At 51.0% G+C, this 22,023-nt stretch overlaps 1 protein-coding gene across 15 annotated transcripts in view; it reads left to right on the top strand.

Moving 5' to 3' along the window:
- The first annotated feature begins 2,823 nt into the window (after positions 1–2,823).
- Odad1 (outer dynein arm docking complex subunit 1) overlaps positions 2,824–22,023 on the top strand; it is a 49,713-nt gene continuing 30,513 nt past the window's right edge. For 10 of the 15 annotated variants that reach the window (XM_047528649.1, XM_047528650.1, XM_047528645.1 and 7 more), the window contains exons 1-14: positions 3,031–3,158; positions 3,332–3,444; positions 4,601–4,700; positions 4,858–5,047; positions 10,448–10,570; positions 10,862–10,975; positions 14,271–14,338; positions 16,599–16,780; positions 16,903–17,037; positions 17,847–17,929; positions 18,065–18,233; positions 21,328–21,491; positions 21,569–21,666; positions 21,930–22,008. In XM_047528649.1, the coding sequence (XP_047384605.1) occupies positions 3,157–3,158; positions 3,332–3,444; positions 4,601–4,700; positions 4,858–5,047; positions 10,448–10,570; positions 10,862–10,975; positions 14,271–14,338; positions 16,599–16,780; positions 16,903–17,037; positions 17,847–17,929; positions 18,065–18,233; positions 21,328–21,491; positions 21,569–21,666; positions 21,930–22,008 (1,620 nt within the window). In that variant the 5' untranslated portion in view covers positions 3,031–3,156. Of the gene's footprint in view, positions 2,845–3,030; positions 3,159–3,192; positions 3,237–3,331; positions 3,445–4,600; positions 4,701–4,857; positions 5,048–10,447; positions 10,571–10,861; positions 10,976–14,270; positions 14,339–16,598; positions 16,781–16,902; positions 17,038–17,846; positions 17,930–18,064; positions 18,234–21,327; positions 21,492–21,568; positions 21,667–21,929; positions 22,009–22,023 lie in introns of those variants that run through there. The other 5 variants (XM_047528659.1, XM_047528658.1, XM_047528655.1 and 2 more) reach the window with 5 other exon arrangements.

Here is a 22,023-nt window from a genome sequence, read left to right as displayed (position 1 = left end):
AAGGAAACCAGAGGGAGTGGTGGGAAGGGAATCAAAGAGTGCCCTTGAAGACCCAGGGAGGAGTTTGGATTTTATTCTATGTGCAGTGGGAAGCCACTAGAGGGCTTTAACAGAACTCTGGCACCAGGGACTTAATGTTAACTATTATTATTGTCTACTCTTGGGATACTGATTTAGGGTGTGTGGGGGTGATTACTACTATGGACCTGGATCTCTTTGAAGGGGACCAGGTGTCAGGGTCCTAATGAATTGAGTGTTGGGGAATGGATGCTGAGATGTCTAGGTATCTGATGGGGCCAGAGCTGGGTGTGCTGATTTGGGCTCCCTGAGGGGATAAGGGATTTACAATTCAGTGACTGGGTGGGTATCTGACAGACCCACAGGCTGGGGTACCAGTATAACACAGACTCTAGAGCCAGAGTGGTTGGATCCAAGTCCAAGTTGTTGTACTCATTCTGGGCAAGTTACTATAACCTGTCCCCACCTCAGTTTCTTCATCTGTAAAATAGGGATGATAGTAAATCCATCATAGTGTAGTTCTTAATAATTGTATGTGCTACTTACATCAGACATTGGACCCTGATTCAGGGTCCAGGGACACAGTCAATCATTTTATTTTCTTGATAACGAGGATTGACCCAGGGGTGCTTAACCACTGAGCTACATCCCGGCCCTTTTTACTTTATCTTTTTAATTTTAAGACAGTTGCTTTGAGCCTTGCCAAATTGCTGAGGCTGGATTTGAATTTGTGATCTTCCTGCCTCAATCTCCAAATCGGTGAATTGCAAATTTTGGGGGTCCATTGGGTCCCAGGGCTAAAGTCTGGAATCCAAAAATCAGTCTTTGGGGGAGGGAAATAAGTAGTCCCAAACTCTTGCTGAGGACAGAGACCAGGACTGAACTCTCCTCAAGGAAGTTTAAAAGTCTGGGTCACTGAAGGAAAACTTATGGGCTGGAGGAGGGTGTTTTGTGCTCCTCTGGGAGTGCAGGGGGGCGCGCACTCCAGCCTTGGGAGGAGTAGGGGATCAGGGACCAGGAAGATGTAAATTGAGCTGTGGCCGTGAGACCACACGCTGAGCCAGGTTCGCAGGATTGGATCAGAGCCAGACTTAGGTACGCTGGAGAGTGTTTTGGGGGTGAGGAAAGGTGGGCCTCTGTGGAAGGCGAGAACTCGGACGCGAGGGCAGTGGCGGGATCTCCCTCTCCCCGGCCTCTGAGGATACGAGCTGAGCTGAGCGTCCGCGGGTCGCTTCCTCCCACAGGAAACCGCAGCGTCAGACACACCCAGCCTGCAGGGAGAGGCGCCCACTGGCCGCCAGCGAGGGAGGCCCACGTGGGCATAGCTGGCGTGGAGGGGGCGTGTCCTGCGGAAAGTGGGTGTGATTAAGAAGGGGCGTGGTCAGAGGGTGCAACTGCGGCTGCGCCGAGGTCCCGCCCACTTCCGCCTCCCAGTGCGCAGACGCGGTAAGTGGCCAAGGGCTTTCGGCGGCTTCTCTGGAAGCCGTTGGCCGCGCATGAGTAGTGAGCTTCTGCGAGGACCAGAGGCAGCGGTGAGCGCTCGTCCCCGCTACAACTCCCGGCTTTGGAACAGCCTCCTTGCTAATGAAGTCTCAAAATAACGTGGCCTTAATCAGCCTGAGGCACGTGTTTCTCCGACCGGTCCTAAAGGACCTCGGGCTAGCCTAAAGCCTTCCAGACGTTTCTCTCTAGGATCTTTCAACTATTGCCTCTCCCTCCCGGAAACACACAGCCTGCCGCTCACAGGCCCGCCACACTCCTCAGACCCTCACAACCCCAACACAGACCGTCCCGACCTCCCAAGGGCCCTCCGGGTTCTAGCGCCTCCCGGGTAGCCCGCCCCTCCCATGTTTTCGCAGGACACTTAGGCCGCCTCTCGGGATCCGCCCCTCCAGTGCTCGAGTGCAGCCCCTCCCCTTAAATACCACCCATCCCCGCCCGCCGCAAGCCCTTGGATCTTCCCCCTCACCTCGCCCTTTACAGGTCCCTGGCTTCCCCCCCCCCCCCCTCCCTTTACAGGTCCCTGGCTCCCCCTCCCCCCCGCCCTTTACAGGTCCCTGGCTCCCCCCCCCCACCCCGCCCTTTACAGGTCCCTGGCTCCTCCCCTCACCCGCCCTTTACAGGTCCCTGGCTCCTCCCCTCACCCGCCCTTTACAGGTCCCTGGCTCCCCCCCTCACCCCGCCCTTTACAGGTCCCTGGTTCCTCCCCTCACTCCGCCCTTTATAGGTCCCTGGCTCCTCCCCTCACCCCACCCTTTACAGGTCCCTGGGTCCTCCCCTCACCCCGCCCTTTACAGGTCCCTGGCTCCCCCCTCACTCTCCCCTTTACAGGTCCCTGGCTCCTCCCTTCACTCCCCCCCTTTACAGGTCCCTGGCTCCTCTCCTCACCCGCCCTTTACAGGTCCCTGGCTCCTCCCCTCACCCGCCCTTTACAGGTCCCTGGCTCCTCCCCTCACCCCGCCCTTTACAGGTCCCTGGCTCCCCCCTCACCCCGCCCTTTACAGGTCCCTGGCTCCCCCCCTCCCCCCGCCCTTTACAGGTCCCTGGTTCCTCCCCTCACCCCGCCCTTTACAGGTCCCTGGCTCCTCCCCTCACCCCGCCCTTTACAGGTCCCTGGCTCCCCCCCTCACCCCGCCCTTTACAGGTCCCTGGTTCCTCCCCTTATCCCGCCCTTTACAGGTCCCTGGTTCTTCCCCGTCAGGCCCAGGCAGCCCCACCTTTTACAGGTGCCGTTGCTCCTCCCCTCAGCAACCCTGAAGCCCGGGACCACCTGGGTCCCACACCTCCCTGACTCTCCCAGCCCCGCCCTCGCAGGCCCTGCAGCCGGTCAGTCTAAGCCCCCCAGAGTCCCACGAGTCTTTCACTTGCCGCCACCTCTGCCCCTCCTCCGCCTTTCCTTCCCAGCTTCTCCCCCGCTACCTTGGTCCCTCCCCGGACGCTGTCCTCTGGCCTCATTGGTCCTTTATCTCCCCAGTAACCAGATCACAACAGTGATCACAACTGTGAGCTTAGAGCACTAAGGACACAGGTCAGGCACTCCAGCAGGTAGGGCTGGGGCTCCCCCTCCTCTATCAGACAGCCCTGTCCTTGGAGATACCGACAGCTCACGGGATCTGTCCCTTGCACGCAAGTCCTAGAATGTGAGAGATGGGAGGTCAGGAGGGGTGTGGGGTCCCAGCCTGAGAGAAGTACCCTGGGAGGAACTGAGACTCAGAGAGGTCAGAGTGGTTGTAGTGTCTTCCTCTTCTAAAGCCCAGTCCCTGGCAATTCTCTCTCCGTTCTCTCCCCTCCCTGAACTGCCGGCTTTCTGAAGGCTCTCGTCAATTCCGACAGGAGCCCCGCCCTCTTTGGCCAAGATGCCTTTGGAACTCTCAGCAAAGAGCAATCGCTCGGAGGATGGAAGCGAGTCCTTCCTGGAGGGAATGAGTAATTCATACATTCTTTTTTCCGCTCATCCTTTTCCTGTCCTTAGCTTTGCTAAGTTCCCGGTCCCGGGTCGAGCTCCGGGAGCGCCCTCTAGTGGGGAACAGGCATGCGTGCGACGGGACGTGGCGCCAGGCAGATGGGGGGTGGGTGGACCTGAGCTGAGGGGTGCGTCAGGAACACTAGCAGCAGCAGAAATTTGAGTGGGGCCCAGAACTTCTCCCAAGAATTGCTCTGGGAAGAAGGCAGGGAAGGCTGTTTCTGCAGAGAGAACAGCAGGTGCCCGAAGTAGGATTTCTCTTGGAACTGTTGACACCTGGAGTGGGAGAGTTCGTCGTCGTCAGGAATATCCTGTGCGTTGTAGGATTCCTAGCAGCCATCCCTGGCTTCTCTTCATGAGATGTCAGTAGCACACCCAGCCCAAGTTGTAGCAATAAAAATGTTTCCAGATATTGTCAAATATCTGTGGGGTCAGAAGTGTGCCTGGTGAACCACTGGGTCTTGGGAGGTGGGGAGGTGGTGGCAAAGACTGGAGACATGGGCAGGGTCAGGTTATATGGGGCCTTGAAGGCCAGGCTGAGGAGCTGGGACTTTGTCCTGTGCATACTGTGCCTGGGGAGGCCCTCGAGCATGGAAGGTCAGGGTCTACTCTGAGTGTAGAAAGATCCTGGAGATTGTAAATGGAGGCTGTGGAGGAGACTGGGTGATGGTTCAGGCTGGAAGGGATGAAGCTAGCCTAGGGGACCGGCGGAGGGAGTGAGGCAGCAGGAGAATGGGGCGGAGGGCTGCTGTGGTCCTTGCTGAAGGGGAGGATGGAGCCAGAGCTTTCTCAAGTCCCACGTCGATGCTCCAGGTTCCAGAGGACCAAGAGGTGTTCCAGGAGCGCCCTCTAGTGGGTAGACAGATATGTGCCCAAACTCCGGGTGGAGTGGGTTTAGGGGAAAGACCGAGTATAGCTTGGGGTAGAGGGAGTGTGAATGCACAGGGAAGCTGGAGGGGTGCAGGAACTGAGATGCAGTCCTAGTGAGGTGTTGGGGCTGGGTCTGCAGTTCATCTGTAGTTTGTGAGACCCCCAAAGGGACCAGGATTCCAGGTCATGGGGAGAAGGGGGTTGGTGGCCCCCATCCCTATTAAGTCCCTTGCCTGGTTCCTCCCTCAGTGGACTGGGAGCTGAGCAGGTTGCAGCGACAGTGCAAGGTGATGGAAGGGGAAAGGCGGATCTACAGCAAGGAAGTCCACCAGCGCATCAACAAGCAACTGTGAGCTGAGCACCTGGGCCTGGGCTGGAGGAGAGTAGAAAAAGGGCTGGCCCTGGCTCCTGGGCTGAGCGGGGAGGACTGGAGCAGAGGGTTGCCCTTTAGAGATGCTGAGCTCTGTCCACTTGGTGGCCTCTCCTCCTGCTCCCTGCCTGGGTAGCGAGGAGATCCAGCACCTGGAGCAGGTGCGGGCCAAGCTCCAGATGCAGATCAGCATTGCCCAGAGCCAAGTCAAGAGGCTGCGGGACAGCGAGCGACTGGAGAACATGGACCGCCTGCTGAAGTGCAGGGCCCGGGCGCAGGCCAAGGTGGAGGAGCTGCAGGAGCAGACCAGGGCCCTGGACAAGCAGGTGGGTGCTGATCACAGGCTCTGTGGATCTACTCAGGGCACAGTGTAACCTCTCTGAACCTTAGTTTCCTCCTCTGAAAAATGGGGTCTTCAAAAATATTTCCCTGATGGAGTTTTGGTCATTGAGAATGTGGGTGATCGGTGCTCGGCACAATCCCAGGCATTCAAGGTGGGGGAGGGGCTGGTGCAGTTCACTGGGAAAGGCTCACCTCGTGAGTCAGCAGACCTGCCTGGGAATCCTGGCCTGCCACATCAGAGCTGTGTGGCCCTGGAAAGCCTTCACCTCTGTGGACCCCCTTTTTCATCTACTAAAAGAGGATGATGGAATACAGTAGAATTTAGAGAGATTTCTAATTCGTCACTTTGAGACCTTGCTATTTGTCCTTGCAAACAATGTGATTTTTCTAGGCTAGTATTCTTTCAAGTTTTTATGACCATGACTCATTGTGATACAGTTTGTATGCATCCAGATGCATATAGCTATAAACACGCACATCCATATCTGAAACTGAAGTTTCACCAATATTCACATTATTCTATGAGGGATTCATTCTGCTATTTTTTCATCTACTTTTGATTAAAGAGCATTGTTTGTCTAGAGCAAATGTTTTCTGGCACATTATTGACTCACAAATGGTAGTTTGAAAGTTGCTGCTGTGTAGTGGTCTCTATTAGTTTCTTATTGCTGCTGTAACAAGGACCACAAAAGATGGCAGCCCTAAACAGCTGATGTCTGGAGGGGTCTTACTGGGCTAAAATCAGGGAGTTGTCAGGGCTGCATTTTCTGGAGGCTTCAGGGTTAATCTGTCTCCATACCTTTTACAGCTCCTGGAGTCCACTGGATCCTTTGGTTCCTGACCCCTTCCTCTGCCTTCAAAGCTGGCCGTGGTTGTCGTGTCTTTCTTGGGCTGTGTCACCTCACTGCTACTCTCTGTCTGACTCTCATACCTCCCCTTTCACTTTTTTGGATCCTCTGATCAAATTGGCCCCCTCTAGTTTAGCCAGGATAATTTTCCCATCTCCAGATCCTTAACTTTATCACAAAGTCTTTTTGGCTGTTTAAGGTAACAACATGTTCACAGATTACAGGAATTAGGATGTGGATGCCTTCAGTGACCCTTACTCTGTCACATGGTTCATGATTTTATTCCATTGAATTTCAGTCATCTGTTTGAACAGCCTTGGATATCATTGATTGACTTTTGGAAGCTGAATTCAGGTTTTCACTTTAGACTTGTGGTTGTTTCTGGGAACACAGTGGCTTAGTGGGTGTGGTCTGCTTCAGTTGATTTCCTTCCTCTTCCATGGAAACTCAGTTGAGTCAGGTTCAAGCAGGATGATGTGCTCATTTTGATACCGTGGATTCTTTTGCCCTAAGAAACCTGATTATGGAGAACTGTAGGTCAGATGGGGGTTGGTAGAGACCCAGGCAGTCCCCCACAAGGTCAAGAAAGAATGTAAAAGTGGTCAGAAAATAAAACAAGATAACTTTCAGAGGAACCATAGCTAGATTTAAAGCTGATTTCTTCCTTCTTCCCTTCCTTTCTTTTGTGGTACTGGGGAATGAACTTAGGGGCGTTTACCACTGAACCACGTCCCCAGCCCTTTTTGTTTTTTATTTTGAGAAAGGGTGTTGCTAAGTTGCTTAGGGCCTTGCTAAATTGCTGAGGGAGGGCTCCAACTTACGATCCTCCTATTTCAGCCTCCGACATGCTGGGATTACAGCCATACACCGCCATGCTCAGCTAGACAGCTGATTTCTTAAAAGAAACAGAAAATAGTGAGTTCAGTTCCAAGCACCACACACACAAACACACACACACTCAAAGAAGAAAAAGAAAGAGATTATAATTTCCTTGCCGAAGGAGAAAACTGTCAAAGGACTATACCAGTGAAAATATCATTCAAGAACAAGAGAACAGAGGAGAAATTTCCTGGCAAAGAAAAATGTAGTCTCCAGTTAGAGTTTTACTAGTGGTGATTCTCCATTAGCATTTCTCAAACTATATGTTGAAGGGTCAATTGAAAAAATTTTAATCTGTTACTGTTTTTTTTTTTTTTTTTTTTTTTTGGTTGTTGTTACTGGGGATTAAACCCGGGGAAGCTTCACCATTGAACCACATCTCCAGCCCTTTTTATTTTTATTGTGAGACAGGGTCTCCCTGAATTGCTTAGGGCCTAAGTTGCTGAGGCTGACTTTGAACTCATGATCCTCCTGCCTCAGCCTCCTGAGCCACAGCACCCAGCAAATCTGTGCAGTTTTACTAGATGTCAGCTACACTTCAATAAAACTGTTTAAAAATTCCTACCTCCCACTGTATAAAAACCTCAATTCTACTTGGATTAAGAATATAAATGTGAAATATGAATATTTTTAAAAATTATAAGAGGGTTTTATAATGTTGGGGAGAATAACTAGTGGGTCCTAAACTCTGTTGATTTCTTAGTAATTTTTTTAACCCCTAGAGAAATCCCTGTCAGTCAGAGGTGTCCTGGGAAGTAGGCTGTAGGGGTAAAAAGCACCTTAATCTGCAGCACTTGTTAATTTTCACAAGGTCAACACTCCCCTCTGGGCTGTGATGAATATACTCAGAGGTGAACCTGATGAGCCATGCCTTTGAATGATCCCCTTCCTTTGGGTGTGCCCTTGAGGGGATTGTGGGACCTTGGTCTCTGTCTCTTGTCCTGGCTCATAATGGTTTAGTTTGGTCCAACGTGTACCCTTTGTTATTGCCATATAATGCCTCACCAGAGGCCTAAAGCAATGGGGTCACCCAATCTTGGAATAGAATCTCCAGAAATGTGATCTAAGCAAACTTTTTTCTTATTAAGTTAATTTCCTTAGGCATTTCATTATAGTAATAGAAAGATGACTGATATGGTTTTGTAATGATAGAAAACTAATACAAGGGTCAGTTTAACTACCAACAGTTTATCAACTGGCTCACAGAATTCCTGCAAATGTACTAATCAGCTCTCTAAGTTGTCTCAGGTGATCCCAGTATGTACTGCTAACAGTTGTATTTCTTAACTAGTTTAACATAATCTTATGTTTGTGTCCTGACAAGTTAGAAACCTGTTTATGTAAACCATTTGTAAGAACAATATACATAAATTTTAAAAATTTGTATTTCATTCTTGGGCTGGGGATGTGGCTCAGTGGTAGAGCACTTGCCCAGCAAGTACGTGGAAGGCTCGATTCCCAGCTCCACCCCTGATCCCCTGCAAAAGAAAGTCATGAGTACCAGCGGGATGGTGTGCCTTTGGTCATTATACAGCTGTTCAAATTCTTGACCTCAGACTGAGCATTGCCACCCTCATTCCCAGGTGATCTCATGGGATTCTGTGTTGCTTCTGTATTGTGTGATACTTGCTTTTTTTTTTTTTTTTTTAATTAGAGTATGACAGTTACACATAGTAGTTGGGTCCATTCTGACAAAATCATACATGTGTGGAATTTAGTTTCAGTTCACCATCTCCCCCTTTCCTCTCCCATCCTCCCCCAACCCCTGGTCTCCTTTTTCAACTCTCCTAGACTTCCTTTCACTCATCTACTTATTTATTTTTAGTTGGTTCTTTTTATCTGTATGTAAGGTGAAATTCCCTGTGGTGTCTATTTATGCAGGTGACATTGTTTTCTAAGAATTTGTTCCACATTTCCTCCCCTTTCCTGTCCCCCAATGCTGCCTCTGGGTCTTCTTCGTCTGTACTGCCCGTCTTCTCACACCTTTACGTCATCTCATCCTTCCCATCCTTCCATGTGTGAGAGAAAGCATTTGACCTTTGAGTTTCTGGCTCTTGCTTATTTCACTCAGCCCAGGGTCTCCATTTCCATCCACTCACCAGCAAATGCCCTGATCTCGTCGCTCTTCATGGCTGAGCAGAACTCCATTGTGTATATACACCATGGTTTCTGATTCCATTCCTCTACTGATGGACTTGCTGTTTTTTAAAAGAATGGAATATTTAAAGAAATTTTTAGTAGAAAATTGAGTTGTGGATAATTGTGGATTTGTATGCAGCTGTAAGAACTAATGCAGAGCTAGCCCATGTACACTTTGCTCAGTTTCCCCCAAGGGTAATATTTTGGGGGTTTTAATTTTATTTTTAACACACCAACTGTTGAAAACCCGGGTCACACAGGTGTGACATCACTGTAAGGAAAATGACTTCACCTGGTGTTGAGCCTGCACGTTGCCCTGAGCCAGTGGTGCAGGCGGTGTCTGACCAGTGTCCATGTCTTCCTCTTGCAGGTAGAATGCTCTAAGGGGAGATTGGAGGTGGCTGTGGTGCCCTGAGGTGTGTCCTGTGCAGACCCCAGTTGACCGGGCTGCATGGTGGGGTTCCTCTGGTTGGGTGGTTCACAGGACAGACGCAGTGTGGAGACCAAAAGTCCAGGCCCGAGGTGTCGGCAGAGCTGGTTTTCCTGAGGGCTGTGAGGTCATGTCCCCGCCCCTCCTCTGGGTTCTGGGGTGCTGCTGGCCATCTGAAGAGTCCTCTGGCTTCTTGATGGTCCCTCAGCCTCGTCCTCATGTAGCGCCCTTCCTGTGCGCCCGTCTATAGTCACGTTTCCCCTTTTCATAAAGACCCAGGCAGGTGGGATTAGGACCCACCCTGAGGACCTCCTTTTAGCTTGATGACCTCTGTAAAGGTCTCCAGATAAGGTCACATTCTTAGGTGGGGGGTGGGACTTTGGGCATGAGTGTTTGGCGCAATCCAACCCATAACAGCACAAACTGGGAAACTGGACTAAGCAATTTGTGAAGTCTGCACAGAGGAGTCACTCTCCTCTGTGAGAGACACAGGCAAAGCAAAGGTCTCTGCCCCATTGAAGCCACAGTTCAGGTGGCACACCTCACTCAGCAAAGACCAGGAGAGAAAGGAGGCGGCTGGGTGGGAGCTGGTTTCAGGACAAGCTGACCCAAGGGTCTGCTGTCATCAGGCTCCTGTTGTCATGTCTGGGATTCGCCTTCAGTCTGCTGGCCTTGTTCTCCTGCCATCAATTTGTGGCAGGGATGGTGACAGCAGCAGTCCCCTCCTTCCATCTCGTGCTTTTCCCCCAAAATGCCAGCACAGAACCCGGTTGGCTCGACTCTGTTGCAGGCCCTTGCTAGGCCAGCTACCGTGGTTGTCCAGACCTGGGTCTCGTGGTGGGCAGGGTGGTAGGTTGTGTTTGGATCTGAAGCCCTGGAACCACAGGGAGGGTTGGGTGGCTCACAGGACAGATGCAGGGCAGAGACCAAAAGTCCAGGCCGGAGGTGTCAGCAGAGCTGGTTTTCCTGAGGGCTGTGAGGGCATGTCCCCGCCCATCCTCTGGGCTCTGGGGTGCTGCTGGTCACTCATTTCTGTCTGGCCGTTCAGGTTCTTCAAGGCAACAGACAGATGACATCCTCTCTTCCAGATCCAGGAATGGGAGACCCGCATCTTTACCCAAGGTAAGGATGCCAAGGCTCCCGGATTCATCCAGAAACAGAAGGCCAAGGTCCAGCGAAGGATCAAGATTCTGGAAGACCAGTTGAACAGGGTGAGGGCGGCCTCTGGGCTCTCCAGACCTGGACTCTGGGGTCAGGGAAGAGCTGTGCATAGGAGTGAGGTTCTGGAAATGGTGGGGTGGGGAGTATCGGGAGAAAGGACCCTGGAGGGTTGGAGGATCCCAAGGAAAGGAGACTGATGAGGTGGTCCCTCTCGGGGTCCCCAAGGAAGGAACAGGCTGGTTCCTGTGACCCCCATCTCTGCTCTGTGAAGTGCCCCCTCCTTGACTGAGTCTGGAGGAGGGAGGCAGCCAGGCTCACAGACCCCTGCACCCCCACCCCAGGTCACCTGTCACTTTGACATCCAGCTGGTGCGGAATGCAGCCCTGCGGGAGGAGCTGGACCTGCTGCGCATTGAGAGGCGCCGCTATCTGAATGTGGACCGCAGGATGAAGAAGGTCAGTGAGAGGGGAGGGCCCTGACCTGGTCCTGCCTGCTGCTGCGCACCCTTCCTGTGCCAGTGCTCCAGCCAAGCGTGGAATTGCTCAGAGCCACAGGTTTGCTGTAGTTCCGGGGACAGGGACCTGTGAAGCTTCACAGTCTGTTGAGGAATCTGCCCACCCCTTCTCGTCCTCCCCAGTTCTTTACTTTTACTTTGAAATAACTTCCGTCTCACAGAAAAGGTGCAAGAAGCCTACAAAGCACTCCTTCACCAGGATGGGTGATCTGCCCCATGCTTGCTGGCGTGCTGCTGAAAGCGATTTCTTGTTAGGATTGTCCATCTATTTGACAGTATGTCGCAGGCATTATGCTCCTCACTGTTCGACGTTTATTTCCTACGAATATGCCATTTTTAAAACATAAATGCAGTGCAGTTATCCAAGTCAGGAGTTTTGACGTTGCTGAGATTCTAAACAGTCCACGCTGCAAGTTCCCCGATTGACTCATGCCGTCCTTTGTAGCTCATTTGATTTTCCGACTCCAGGCTCTGGTCCAGGATCCCACACTGCATTTGATTGTTCTGGCTTGGTCCATTTGGAATGCTGCCTTCGCTCCCCTTGTCTCCACGACCTTGGCATTTTGGAAGCATCCAGGCCAGTTGTGTTGTGCCACATCCATTGCTAGGGGCTTGTCTGACCTTTCTTCATGTTCTGATTCCAGGGATGCAGTTTTGGTGGAGCGCAGTCCTGTGTTGAGTGCCTTCCGGCAGGAGGCATCTGCCGTTGGTTTGTCCCCTGACTGGAGTGTGCCTTTGACCACTGCGTTAGTTAGGTTCCCTGGGGAAGTTCTCTTGGTAGCGGGTCTGTAGCCTGCGGGAGATTCTTTGGTTTTGTGACACCCTGCCTCCCACACTCCTTCACTGGCCTGTTTAGGGCCTTCAGGGTTTGGCCTGCATCATTGGCACGGCAGTTGCTGCATGGAGGTGTCTCTACTCTGCCGTTTCTGCTTTTCTAAGGCTGCGTTTTCCCTAAGGAAAAGCTCCCCTCCCCTGAGTGTTGGTGTCCTCGGTGAGCATTCTTAGTTTTTCTAGGGTGATAACCTACAGTGTCATCATTGATCTCCCCTACTTTTTAAAATTGTTCTGTCATCATTGATTTTGATATTCAGATTGTCCCAGATTTGGCTAGTTCGTGTCCCTCAAGTTGGCTCTGTGACCTTTGGACAAGTCCCATCATTTTTTTTTTTTTTTTTTTTTCTGGTCAGAAAATACAAGTGATCTTGTGCTTCGGTGCTGACCTTGGGGTCTTCCATTCCTCCACGGAGTCCTCTTCTTTCCTAATGGGGAGCAGGTGCTGGGGATCCAGGATACAGACACTGAGTCTTCATTACTTTGGAGCGTCATGACTTCAAAGACCTTCCTTCTGAGTCAGGAAACATATGCATATATTTTAGAATCATGAATTTCTGTTAATACTTTGAATTCCAGTCTGGCAGCACTGGTGTTTGACTGGACATTCCCTCTTCATCTCTCTCATCTCCCACAGTGGGAACCCTGGCTCCCAACAGCATCAATCAGTATATTTACTTATTAGCTCAATCATATGATATACATGAAAGAGTTTCAGAACTGTTGCAGCTGTGTTATCCCAGCCCCAGTACAATAAGTAGGGGTCAAGATTGGTTCCTAGTTTGTTTTCTTCTCGGCACCTATAAGTATTTATATGTCTCTTCACATCATTGTGTTCAGAAGTTTCTTGGGATAGTTCCCATTCTTTGGTCTTCTATGTGAGTTGTGCTTCATGGGCAATACAGTGAAGTTCATTACTTCTCTTTGCATTCAAGTTTAGTTTTCTGTTCTCTCTTTGTTGATTTAATTTCTTTTATGAACAAGTAAAACATTAACAAGCTTCCAAATCAAAACTGTTCCACTCAGGAGACTGAGGCAGGAGGATCGCAAGTTCAAAGCCAGCCTCAGAAACGTAATAAGGTTGTAAGCAACTTAAAGAGATCATGTCTCAAAGTTAAAAATAAATATATAAAGACTGGGATGTGGCTCAGTGGCAAAGCATCCCTGGGTTCAATCCCCAATACTGAAATGAAACAAAATAAAACACAACCCAACAAAAAACCTCTTCTAAAAAGTATCCCAAAGATATATCATTGCCTCCCGCCTCTTCAACCTGGTTGCCACACAGCCCCTGTAAGTTACATATTTCTTAGTTCTTCATCCTGGGTTTCTATTCACAAAATTAAACGTGTATGTTTGGGTATGCCCACCTGAATGTGTGTTTACATATCTGTGTATCTGTACATGTATGTGTGTGTATATAAAATTTCTTCCCTTCCTTCCTTTTATCTTGTACTGAGGATTGAACCCAGGGGCCTTAACCACTGAGCCACATTTGTAGCCCTTTTTGCATTTTACCTAGAGACAGGTTCTAACTGAGTTGCTTAGGGCCTTGCTGAGGCTGGTTTTGAATTTGCGATCCTTCTGCCTCAGTCTCCCAATGTGCTGGGATTATAGGTGTGTGCCACCACACCCGGCCCTTCCTTTGTTTTGAAAGAATGATTTTTACCCATAACATTGCAGAAATATCTGTGGAACTAGAAAATAGAAAATAGAAGTGTGGTCACAGTGTATTAGTCCATTTTCTGTTGCTCTGACAAAATACCTGAGACTGGATACTTTTATAAAGAAAAGAGGTTTATTCAGTTCACAGTTTTGAAGGCTGAAAGTCAAAACAGCACAGTGCTGGCTCTTGTAAGGCCCCCTTGGCTATGTCACATCATGGTGGAGCACAGGCAAGAGGGAGACATTATGTGATGAAACAGGAAGACCAAGAGACAGGGAAGGAGCCATATTTGCTCTCAAAAGAGTGAACTCAGGGATCCCTCCAAAAGCAGTGACTCCAACGACTTAATAACTTTGCACTTAGGGTCTGCTTCTTAAAGGTGCCACCATCTCCCAACATGATAATGCTGGGAGCAAGCTTTCAACATGCGAACCTCTTGGGGACAAACCACATCCCAGCTGCGGCACAGTGATAGAATTCATGCAGATTTCCCAATCCAACAGGAAAGTTAGTACTGGGCTATTCCTGGCTAGGTGTTTTCCCTGGACGGGTGGCTTTCTGAGCCACCTCTGCTGCTCATCCATTCCACTTTCCTCCTGTCCCACATACCTCTTTAAGACCCCTCCACAGGCAGCTGCTCAAGAGGAGGCTTCACTGTTGCAGGCTCAGGAATTTCTCTGCTTGTGGGCTTGTGATGGGGTTGGAAGAAGCAGCACTCATTTCCTGCTCCTCTCGGCAGGAGATCCGCCACCTGCGGCACATGGTCAGCGCCCTCATCATCTCCTCCACCTCCGCCTACACTGTCAGGTAGGGCCCTGGGGCTTGCGGGTGGCAATGGCAGGAAGGCTCAGGACTGAAGAAACAGACCACCAGAGCCAGCTCCCTATACCGAGTCTGTTTCCCTCTCTGCCTCTCTTGGCATGTGATTAGAGTAAGAGTTTAGGTCACCCTGTCTGTTAATGGCTTCCAGCTCATAGCCGTAGAGAGAATTCAGATGATGCATGTATGGTGCTCGCAGCAGGGGACCTGGGACATGGGAGGCACCCAGCAGCAAGAACAATAAGATTGTTGGTCAGTATTGGCTGAAAGGGACAGCGATTCTTTCGCATCAGCTTTGGGATGGAGCTGGGAAGCTGGGTGCTGGCCTCCCTGGCTCCTTTCAGCTCTGCCTGCTTGCCTCTTGCTCTCTCACCTTCTGCTTAGGATCTGTTTTCCACCTCCTGACTTCTGCTTCCTCACGGTGCCCAACACCATGACATCTGTAAAAGACCAGGTCTACTGCGTGGTGTCTGTGATTTCTTTCCCTTCCTCCTCCTTTCTTTGAAATGCACATAACAAAACTCACCATTTTCAAGTGTGCAGCCCAGCGGCACTTAGGACCTTCCCAGTGTGGTGTCGCCCCCCTCCTCTCCAGATCCAGCACATTCCCATCCCCGCAAGGCAACTCCTGCTCACTCTCCCACCCCTGCTGACCTCCAGTCTCCCTTCTGTCTGTCGACTGGCCTGTTCTGGACACTTCATGTAAGTGGAATCAGGTCATTTTGACCTTTGTGTTGGGCTTTTCGCTCAGTGTGAAGCCTCTGAGGTTCAGCCACAGGGCAGCCGCGTGCTTGCTCCATTCCACGGATTCTGTGACTTCTTAGCTTTGTTCCACCATGACCCTCAGGGCCTGATCTATGCCTAGTTAGTGGCTTCTGTTTACACAGCCCTGGCTTCTTCACAGCCTGGCCCCTCTGCTTTCTCTCTGTACATCCTTCTAGCTTTGACTTCCTCTTCTCTCATTCTTAGCATTTCCCAATTCAAATTCTGAGGGAGGGGATCTGATTGACCTAGTTCATATTTTCTGCCCAGTCCTTGCTAGCCTGTCCATGCCTTTCCAGGAACTAGCCTCTGCCACCTCTTCCAGCCACCTGAAGTGGGTGTGCTGACTGGGTACAGTTCAGGGCAGTTTTAGCTCGAAGGCCTGGCAGGTGTTATGGCCCACACTTCCTGTCATACCAGCTTGTGCCTCTAGTGCTTCCTTGCTGGATGACCTGGGCAGGTCCCTGTCCCTCTCTTAGCCTGTTTCCTTTGCTGTGGCATGGTGGTCGTGATGCTATCTGCCTCCGCAAGCTACTGTTGTAAGGCAGACCCCTGAAGGTCCTTTCCCAGGAAACTGGGTTTCCTCTTCCTTGGCTCTGGGTTGCATGGAGTCCCAAGAACAGAAAGATCTGCAAGTCCTGCTGCAGAGGCTGGAGTTGTCACTGGGGCATAGTATGTCAGGGGAGGCTGTCCACCTAGGAGGACTGGCTGTAACTAGCCTTGACGGAATCGAAATCCAGCAAGAAGCTGAACTCTGGGTGGAGGCAACCGAGGCTGGCAGGGTATGGAGGTGGGAACTAGAATGACCCTGGGCAGAGACCCTCAGGAGACTGGTCCACTGTATGTCCCACCCCAGTGACCCTGTACCTCGCAGTGGGCTAGGTGTATGTCAGATTCACCGTTGGCTGTACTATGCCAAAAGCAGAAAAGCCACGTTCATAACTGAGCAAGGTGTGGGTGTGCTGAGTGAGGCCTCCAGGTGTCCCGACACCCTAATGGGACATGCTCCAGTGGCGGTGGTGTCACCTCCCTGGCTTTACCAGGCCCTGAGCTGTCCAAGCCTCTTACATTTCCAACCTCACAACCTCCAAACTCTCGTACAGTGACCTTATCACCCGTTTGGTAGTCTAGGCTTGGTCTCTCACTGGCATCTTCGCAACCTTTGTCCTCGTTCCACAGTCACAGTGACGTCTGGCCTCCCAGATGCCCGTGTGCAGTAGCAGTGCCTGTCAGTGGGTGAGGCTGTCAGTCCCCACAGGCCCTGACTGCCCCATAACCCCATCCTGATTTGGCTTGGGAGCCTAGAAAGTTCTATGCTCTTTGTGATTACAAGATAAGCTGCTGTCCCAGGCTGACCTGGCCCCATCCCAGTGACTACAGCTAACTCTACCCCATCCCTAGGACCCCGGCTGACATTGCTTATACCAGGACTGCAGACCTCGATCCAAGCCCCGACCTCCTAGTCCTTGCTGATCTCTCCCCACAGGGAGGAGGCAAAGACCAAAATGGGCGTGCTTCGGGAGCGGACAGAGAAGGAGGTAGCCCAGAACGACACAGAGGTGCAGATCTTGCAGCGGCAGATCTCACATTTGGATCAGCTGCACAGTTTCCTCATGCTCAAGAACAACGACCGGGGGGATCCCACCATCGAGAAGCGTGAACAGCGGGGTGAGGTCACCTCTCCAGGGTTGGGTGGACAGGGCTGGCGCTCCAGGTGTCCAGGTGGAAGTGGGTACTCTGGGTTGCGGGCCCCTAGTGCCCACCCACCACGCAGCTGTCTCTTCCCTCAGCCCGGGAGGTGGCCGAAGGACTCCGAAAGACCTCCCAGGAGAAGCTGGTGATGCGCTATGAGGACACCCTGAGTAAACTGTCCCAGCTGACCGGCGAGAGCGACCCGGACCAGTTGGTACAGAAATACCTGGAGAGTGAGTGGCACTGGGCAGAGGGAGAGGGCTCAGTGGCCCAGCACCCTGCATCTCGTGTGGACTGTTGTGGGTCAAGATGCTAGGCAGCTCCCAGCCTGGGGACTTTCACAGCACAGGAACAATGAACCAGGCCTGGGACATAACGTCTGGTCCCTTGGAAAGGACTATGGCGTGTCTCTGTCCTTCTCTGCTGTCTACATTCGGTTGTTCCACTTCTTCCCCAAACTCTCCCAACTCAGGTCTGTACCCTTCCCCCTGGGTTCCACAAGCCCCTGCATCTGTCTTTTGTTTCTGTCTCTCCACATCCCCTGCCCCATGCCTGCCTTGGTGGACTCTTTCCTTCAACTCCGTGTCCCTGTCTGTTTCTCTTCTGTCCCTACTGCAGTTTCTCGAGCCTGTTTTCCTCTTTTCTCGCATCTGTCTGTTTCTCTGAGCCTCAATATCCCCTTCTCTCACGGTGTCTCTTTGTCTCTGTTGCTGTCACTTTCACTCTGATTTGCTCTGGATTTCTGTGCCCCTCTGCTAATGCCTCTCTCTTTGCTGGTCTCTTTACTTTGTGGTCTTTTAAAAAGAAATTTTATTTTTTCTTTTCTTTCTTTCTTTCTTTTTTTTGGGGGGGGGGGTACTGGGGATGGAACCAGGGCCTTGTGCTTACAAGGCAAGCACTCTACCGACTGAGCTATCTCCCCAGCCCCTTATTTTTTCTTTTCTGTGTGGTCTTTCTTAATCTCTCTCTGCTTGTCTGTGATCTCTGTTTTCCTATCTGCCTCTGTCTCTCTGGACCCCGCCTTTCCCGACTTTCCCCCCAGTTGAGGAGCGCAACTTCGCGGAGTTTAACTTCATCAACGAGCAAAACTGGGAACTGCAGCATCTTCTAGAAGAGATCAAAGAGGTGGGCGCAGCCTCCGCACCTTCTCCCTTCCCCCATCTCTCCGTCCCCCGCCTCTGGTTCCCGCACTTCCCAATCCCTGCACTTCCCTCCCTGGCTCCTGAAGCCCCACCCAGCGTCCAGGCCTTGTCCCCACAGATGCAGGAGGCCTTGGTGAGCGTGCGCGCCAGCGGGAGCACCCAGCAGGAGCAGCAGGCGCAGCAGCAGGCAGCCTTGCAGCAGCGCCTGGATGCAGCGCGCTCTGAGTCGGATCAGCTCGAGGCCCGCTTGCAGGACTTGCGGGGTCTGGTGGACACGCTCAAGGCTGGTGAGCGCCCGTGGCAGCCCCTCCCCCAGCCACAGCTTCTTCGATTTGGAAGGGTGCAGTGAGTGGGCAGAGGGTCCAGTTGGGCCGAACACTTGGCTGGCTTTGGACATCCATCTCTGTGCATCCAGGGTCTGTCTGGCTGTCCCGGACACTGTCAGCCATTCATGCACTGCATCCATCTGGTATTCATCCATACCCATACTCATCATCCAGCCATCTGTCCCTAAATGCCTAGGGGTGGATTGTTGGGGCACAGGGCAGGTAGATACTGAGATTTATTAGAGAATGGCCAACAGTTCTCCAAGCTGGTGACTACATTTTAGACCCACCCCTCGAGGGCACCAGAGTGTTCCAGATGCTCACCTGTCACCTGTCACCTGTTTTGACATTATGCGTGTGAATGTACCTGCAGTACTATCTTCATTAATTTAATTTGTGTTTGTCTGATGACTAATAACATTGGGCACCCTATTGGCCATGTGGATGTCTTGTGAGGTTCCTGTTCAATCCTGTGCATTTAAAAACAAATTAGGGTGTTTGTCTTGTACGAGTTCACTGCATATTCTGAATAGTAGCATTTTTTCCCTCCACATTTTTTATGGGAGCATTACAGTTGCATAGAATGGTGGGGCTGGTTGTTACGTATTAGTACTTACACATGGTGTAGCAGTGTGATTTGTCCAATATCCCTCCCTACTCCCCGCTCCCTTCCTTCTGTTCTCATCTCCCTTTGCTTTTCACGTGATCACCCCACCCCACCTTTCTTTTCCTTTTCATCTCTACTGTCTCATTAAGTTATTTAGAGCCTAGCTAAGTTGCTGAGGCTGACTTTGAACTTGTGATCCTCCTGCCTCAGCTTCCCGAGTCTCTGGGATTATAAGTGTGTGCCACCACACCTGGCTCTACCACATTTTCTTTATCCATTCATTGGTTGATGGACATCTAGGCTGGTTCCATAGTTTGACAATTGTGAATTGTGCTGTTATAAACATGGGAATGCATGTATTGCTGTAGTTAAGATGCCTATAATTCTTTAGGATAAATAACGAGTAGTGGTCTAGCTGGGTCATATGGTGGTTCCAGGCTTAGTCTTTTGAGGAACCACCATAGTGATTTCCAGAGCAGTTGTAAAAATTTACAACCCCACCAATAGTGTAAAAGTGTTTCTTTTTCATGTTTTCTCCCATATCATTGCTTATGTTTTCACTTTCTTATAATAAACCTAAATTTATTTTTACTTTTGACGATATCTAATTTACCAACGTTTCTTTTTGTTGTCATGTGACTCAGTGGCCTGCCCAAGAAGTCTTGGCTTGCTCTGAGGTTACAAAGGCACTCTCCTGTTTTCTGCTGAAACATTATTGTTTTAGCTTCCACATTACAAAGTAATCTGTATGAGGTGGGAGCCTAGAGTTTATTTTGCTAAAATTGCCCCTCTGGGGTATCCAGCTGTGCCATCTCTCTACCTTCCTTCTTATTGTTAGGAAGTAGCCATTCAGAATACTCAGGAGCTGGGCCACCCTGGCTTTGAACCACTGCCACCATTCCTAAGCCTTGGTATGTGGTTCCTCTTTCTGAGCCTTTCTGGAAATGGGGGTGCCTTGCCTCTTGCATGGTGTCCTCATGGAAACCAGATGTGACAGTGATGGAAGCTACAGCAGGAGAGGGACAGGAAGGCTGTGGTGATGGGGAGCGAGCAGAAGATCACTGTGGGGTGTACAGTGGGACTCAATTATGTAGCCTTTTCTTGGAATCTACAAACACACACATGCACTCAGGCAATTTGTACATTCTTGGTTGGTCATGTTTACATAAATGCTGTGGATGTCCATTTATTTCTGTGCTCTTTTGCTTTTTTTTCAACTCACCAATATCTTGGTGCCATTTCAGTAATCAAATTATATTAATATAGAGTGATATGGTAATGTGATAAAAGTAGAATGGAATAGTAGTGCTATCTCATTCTCGGTCTTGGTGAGCTATGTTCTGTAATGTGACTAGGTTTATTCGCTTGCTGGGGCTGCCATAGCAAAATACCACAACACAAACAGGAAGGCTTAAACGCAGAAATGTGTTGTCTGACAGTCTGAGGCGGAAGCTTGAAATTGACTTGTCTGTAGGACTGGTTCCCCCTGAGGGCTGGGGAAGAAGGATCTGTTCCAGGCATCTGTCCTCTGCTTGCAGATGGCTCTGCTCTCTTCACACACTCCTGTCTCTGCATTTTTCCCTTTTTGTTTTATGAGGACTCCAGTCATGTTGGGCGGGGGGCCACCATACTCCTTCTGACCTCATCTTATCCTGAGTATATCTCCAGTGACCCCATTTCCAAATAAAGTCATATTCTGAGGTACTGGGAAGTTAGGACTCCAACACAGGTATTTTGGGGGCACACAATTCAATCCATAACAATTTGTCCCAGAGTTATTCATTTAGGTCATTTCCAATTGTTTGCTGCTATCAATAATGCATGAGACCTCTCTTAAGAAGTTAACACAACTAAAACAGAGACATGTCATGTATACTTAAAGAATATGCAGACATGCCACGAGGCCACATGAAAAACAAGCAGGGGACTGATGGGCGGAGGATCCGGGATGATGGATGCTTGTGTGCGGGATCCTGGGACTGCAGGAAGGCTACGTGCAGGTTTCTGTCAAGGTCACGGGTGCATCTTAGTTCATTAATGAGAGCCAGATAACTAAGCACAACTGGGCCCTGACACTGACCTGTGCATGGAAGACAGTGACTAATCTGGTTGTATGCAACTGGGGTCTGATGTTAGAAAGAAACAGGAAACAGCCCTGCGGCTGCTGGTTCCCTCCACTACCAGGAGGGGCCCTGGGGGCTCTTGGAGCATGGGGGGCTGTGTGTGCTGGGTTTGTTTCTGGCTAAGGTTTTAGATGGAGGCAAGGCCCATGTCAGCTCTGTCCCTCTGAGTCCTTGGGCTGGGCTGTCTGAACTGAGGTGAGTCCCTTTTAATCTTTGAGCCTGGACTGCTGTTTCCACAAAATGCACAGCAGGGACCTGAGCAGGGAGAGGGCTGGTGACCAGTGGGCTGCGCTGGATCAGTGACAGTAGGTCCTCTCTGACCCAGATATCCAGCTGCTCTTCACCAAGGCTCGCTGTGACAGTAGTGTCATCGATGAACTCCTCGGGGTCAAGACCCACATGCGGGATCGGGACATGAGCCTCTTCCTGAGCCTCATTGAGAAGCGACTGGTGTACCTCCTGACAGTTCAGGCCTTTCTAGATGCCCAGGTGGTCCAGGCAAGGGACAGGGCACTGGGGGCTGGCCTGTGACTGGGCCTGAGCTGACCCCAGCTCTCACATTCCAGAACCAAGCCTCCGTGACTGACACTGCCCTCCTGTTGCTGGGTCAGAGCTATGAGGATCCTCCCAAGAAGACGGCCCCACTCCAGCCCCCTGACAACACGTGAGACCTGGGGCAGGGGAGTGGGCAGGCACGTCCCTGGGGTAAAGGGAGCAAGTAGGCCAGAGGGCTGGGGACTAGGTGGTGGGTGTGTCTCTGGGAGGACAGGGGCTGACACAGTGCTTGGAGGGACTCGGGACTGTGGGAAGAGGAGACTGTGGTTGTTCCCATGGGGAAGAGCTGGGGGCCTCTGTCAAGGCAGGGAGGTACCTCTGGCCTTTTGTGGACATGACTCTGGACTTTTCCTGCCTTCCCCACAACCCTAGAGAGGACCCCCCAGGTTTTGTGGCCAAAGACGACTATCCCATGAGCAAGGAGGAGCTGCTGAGCCAAGTGATGAAGGCGGTGAGAGTGGGACCG

The sequence above is a fragment of the Sciurus carolinensis genome, chromosome 16 (assembly GCF_902686445.1).
Source record: "Sciurus carolinensis chromosome 16, mSciCar1.2, whole genome shotgun sequence".
NCBI lineage: Eukaryota > Metazoa > Chordata > Mammalia > Rodentia > Sciuridae > Sciurus > Sciurus carolinensis.
This window is presented reverse-complemented; position numbering and strand designations above follow the sequence as displayed.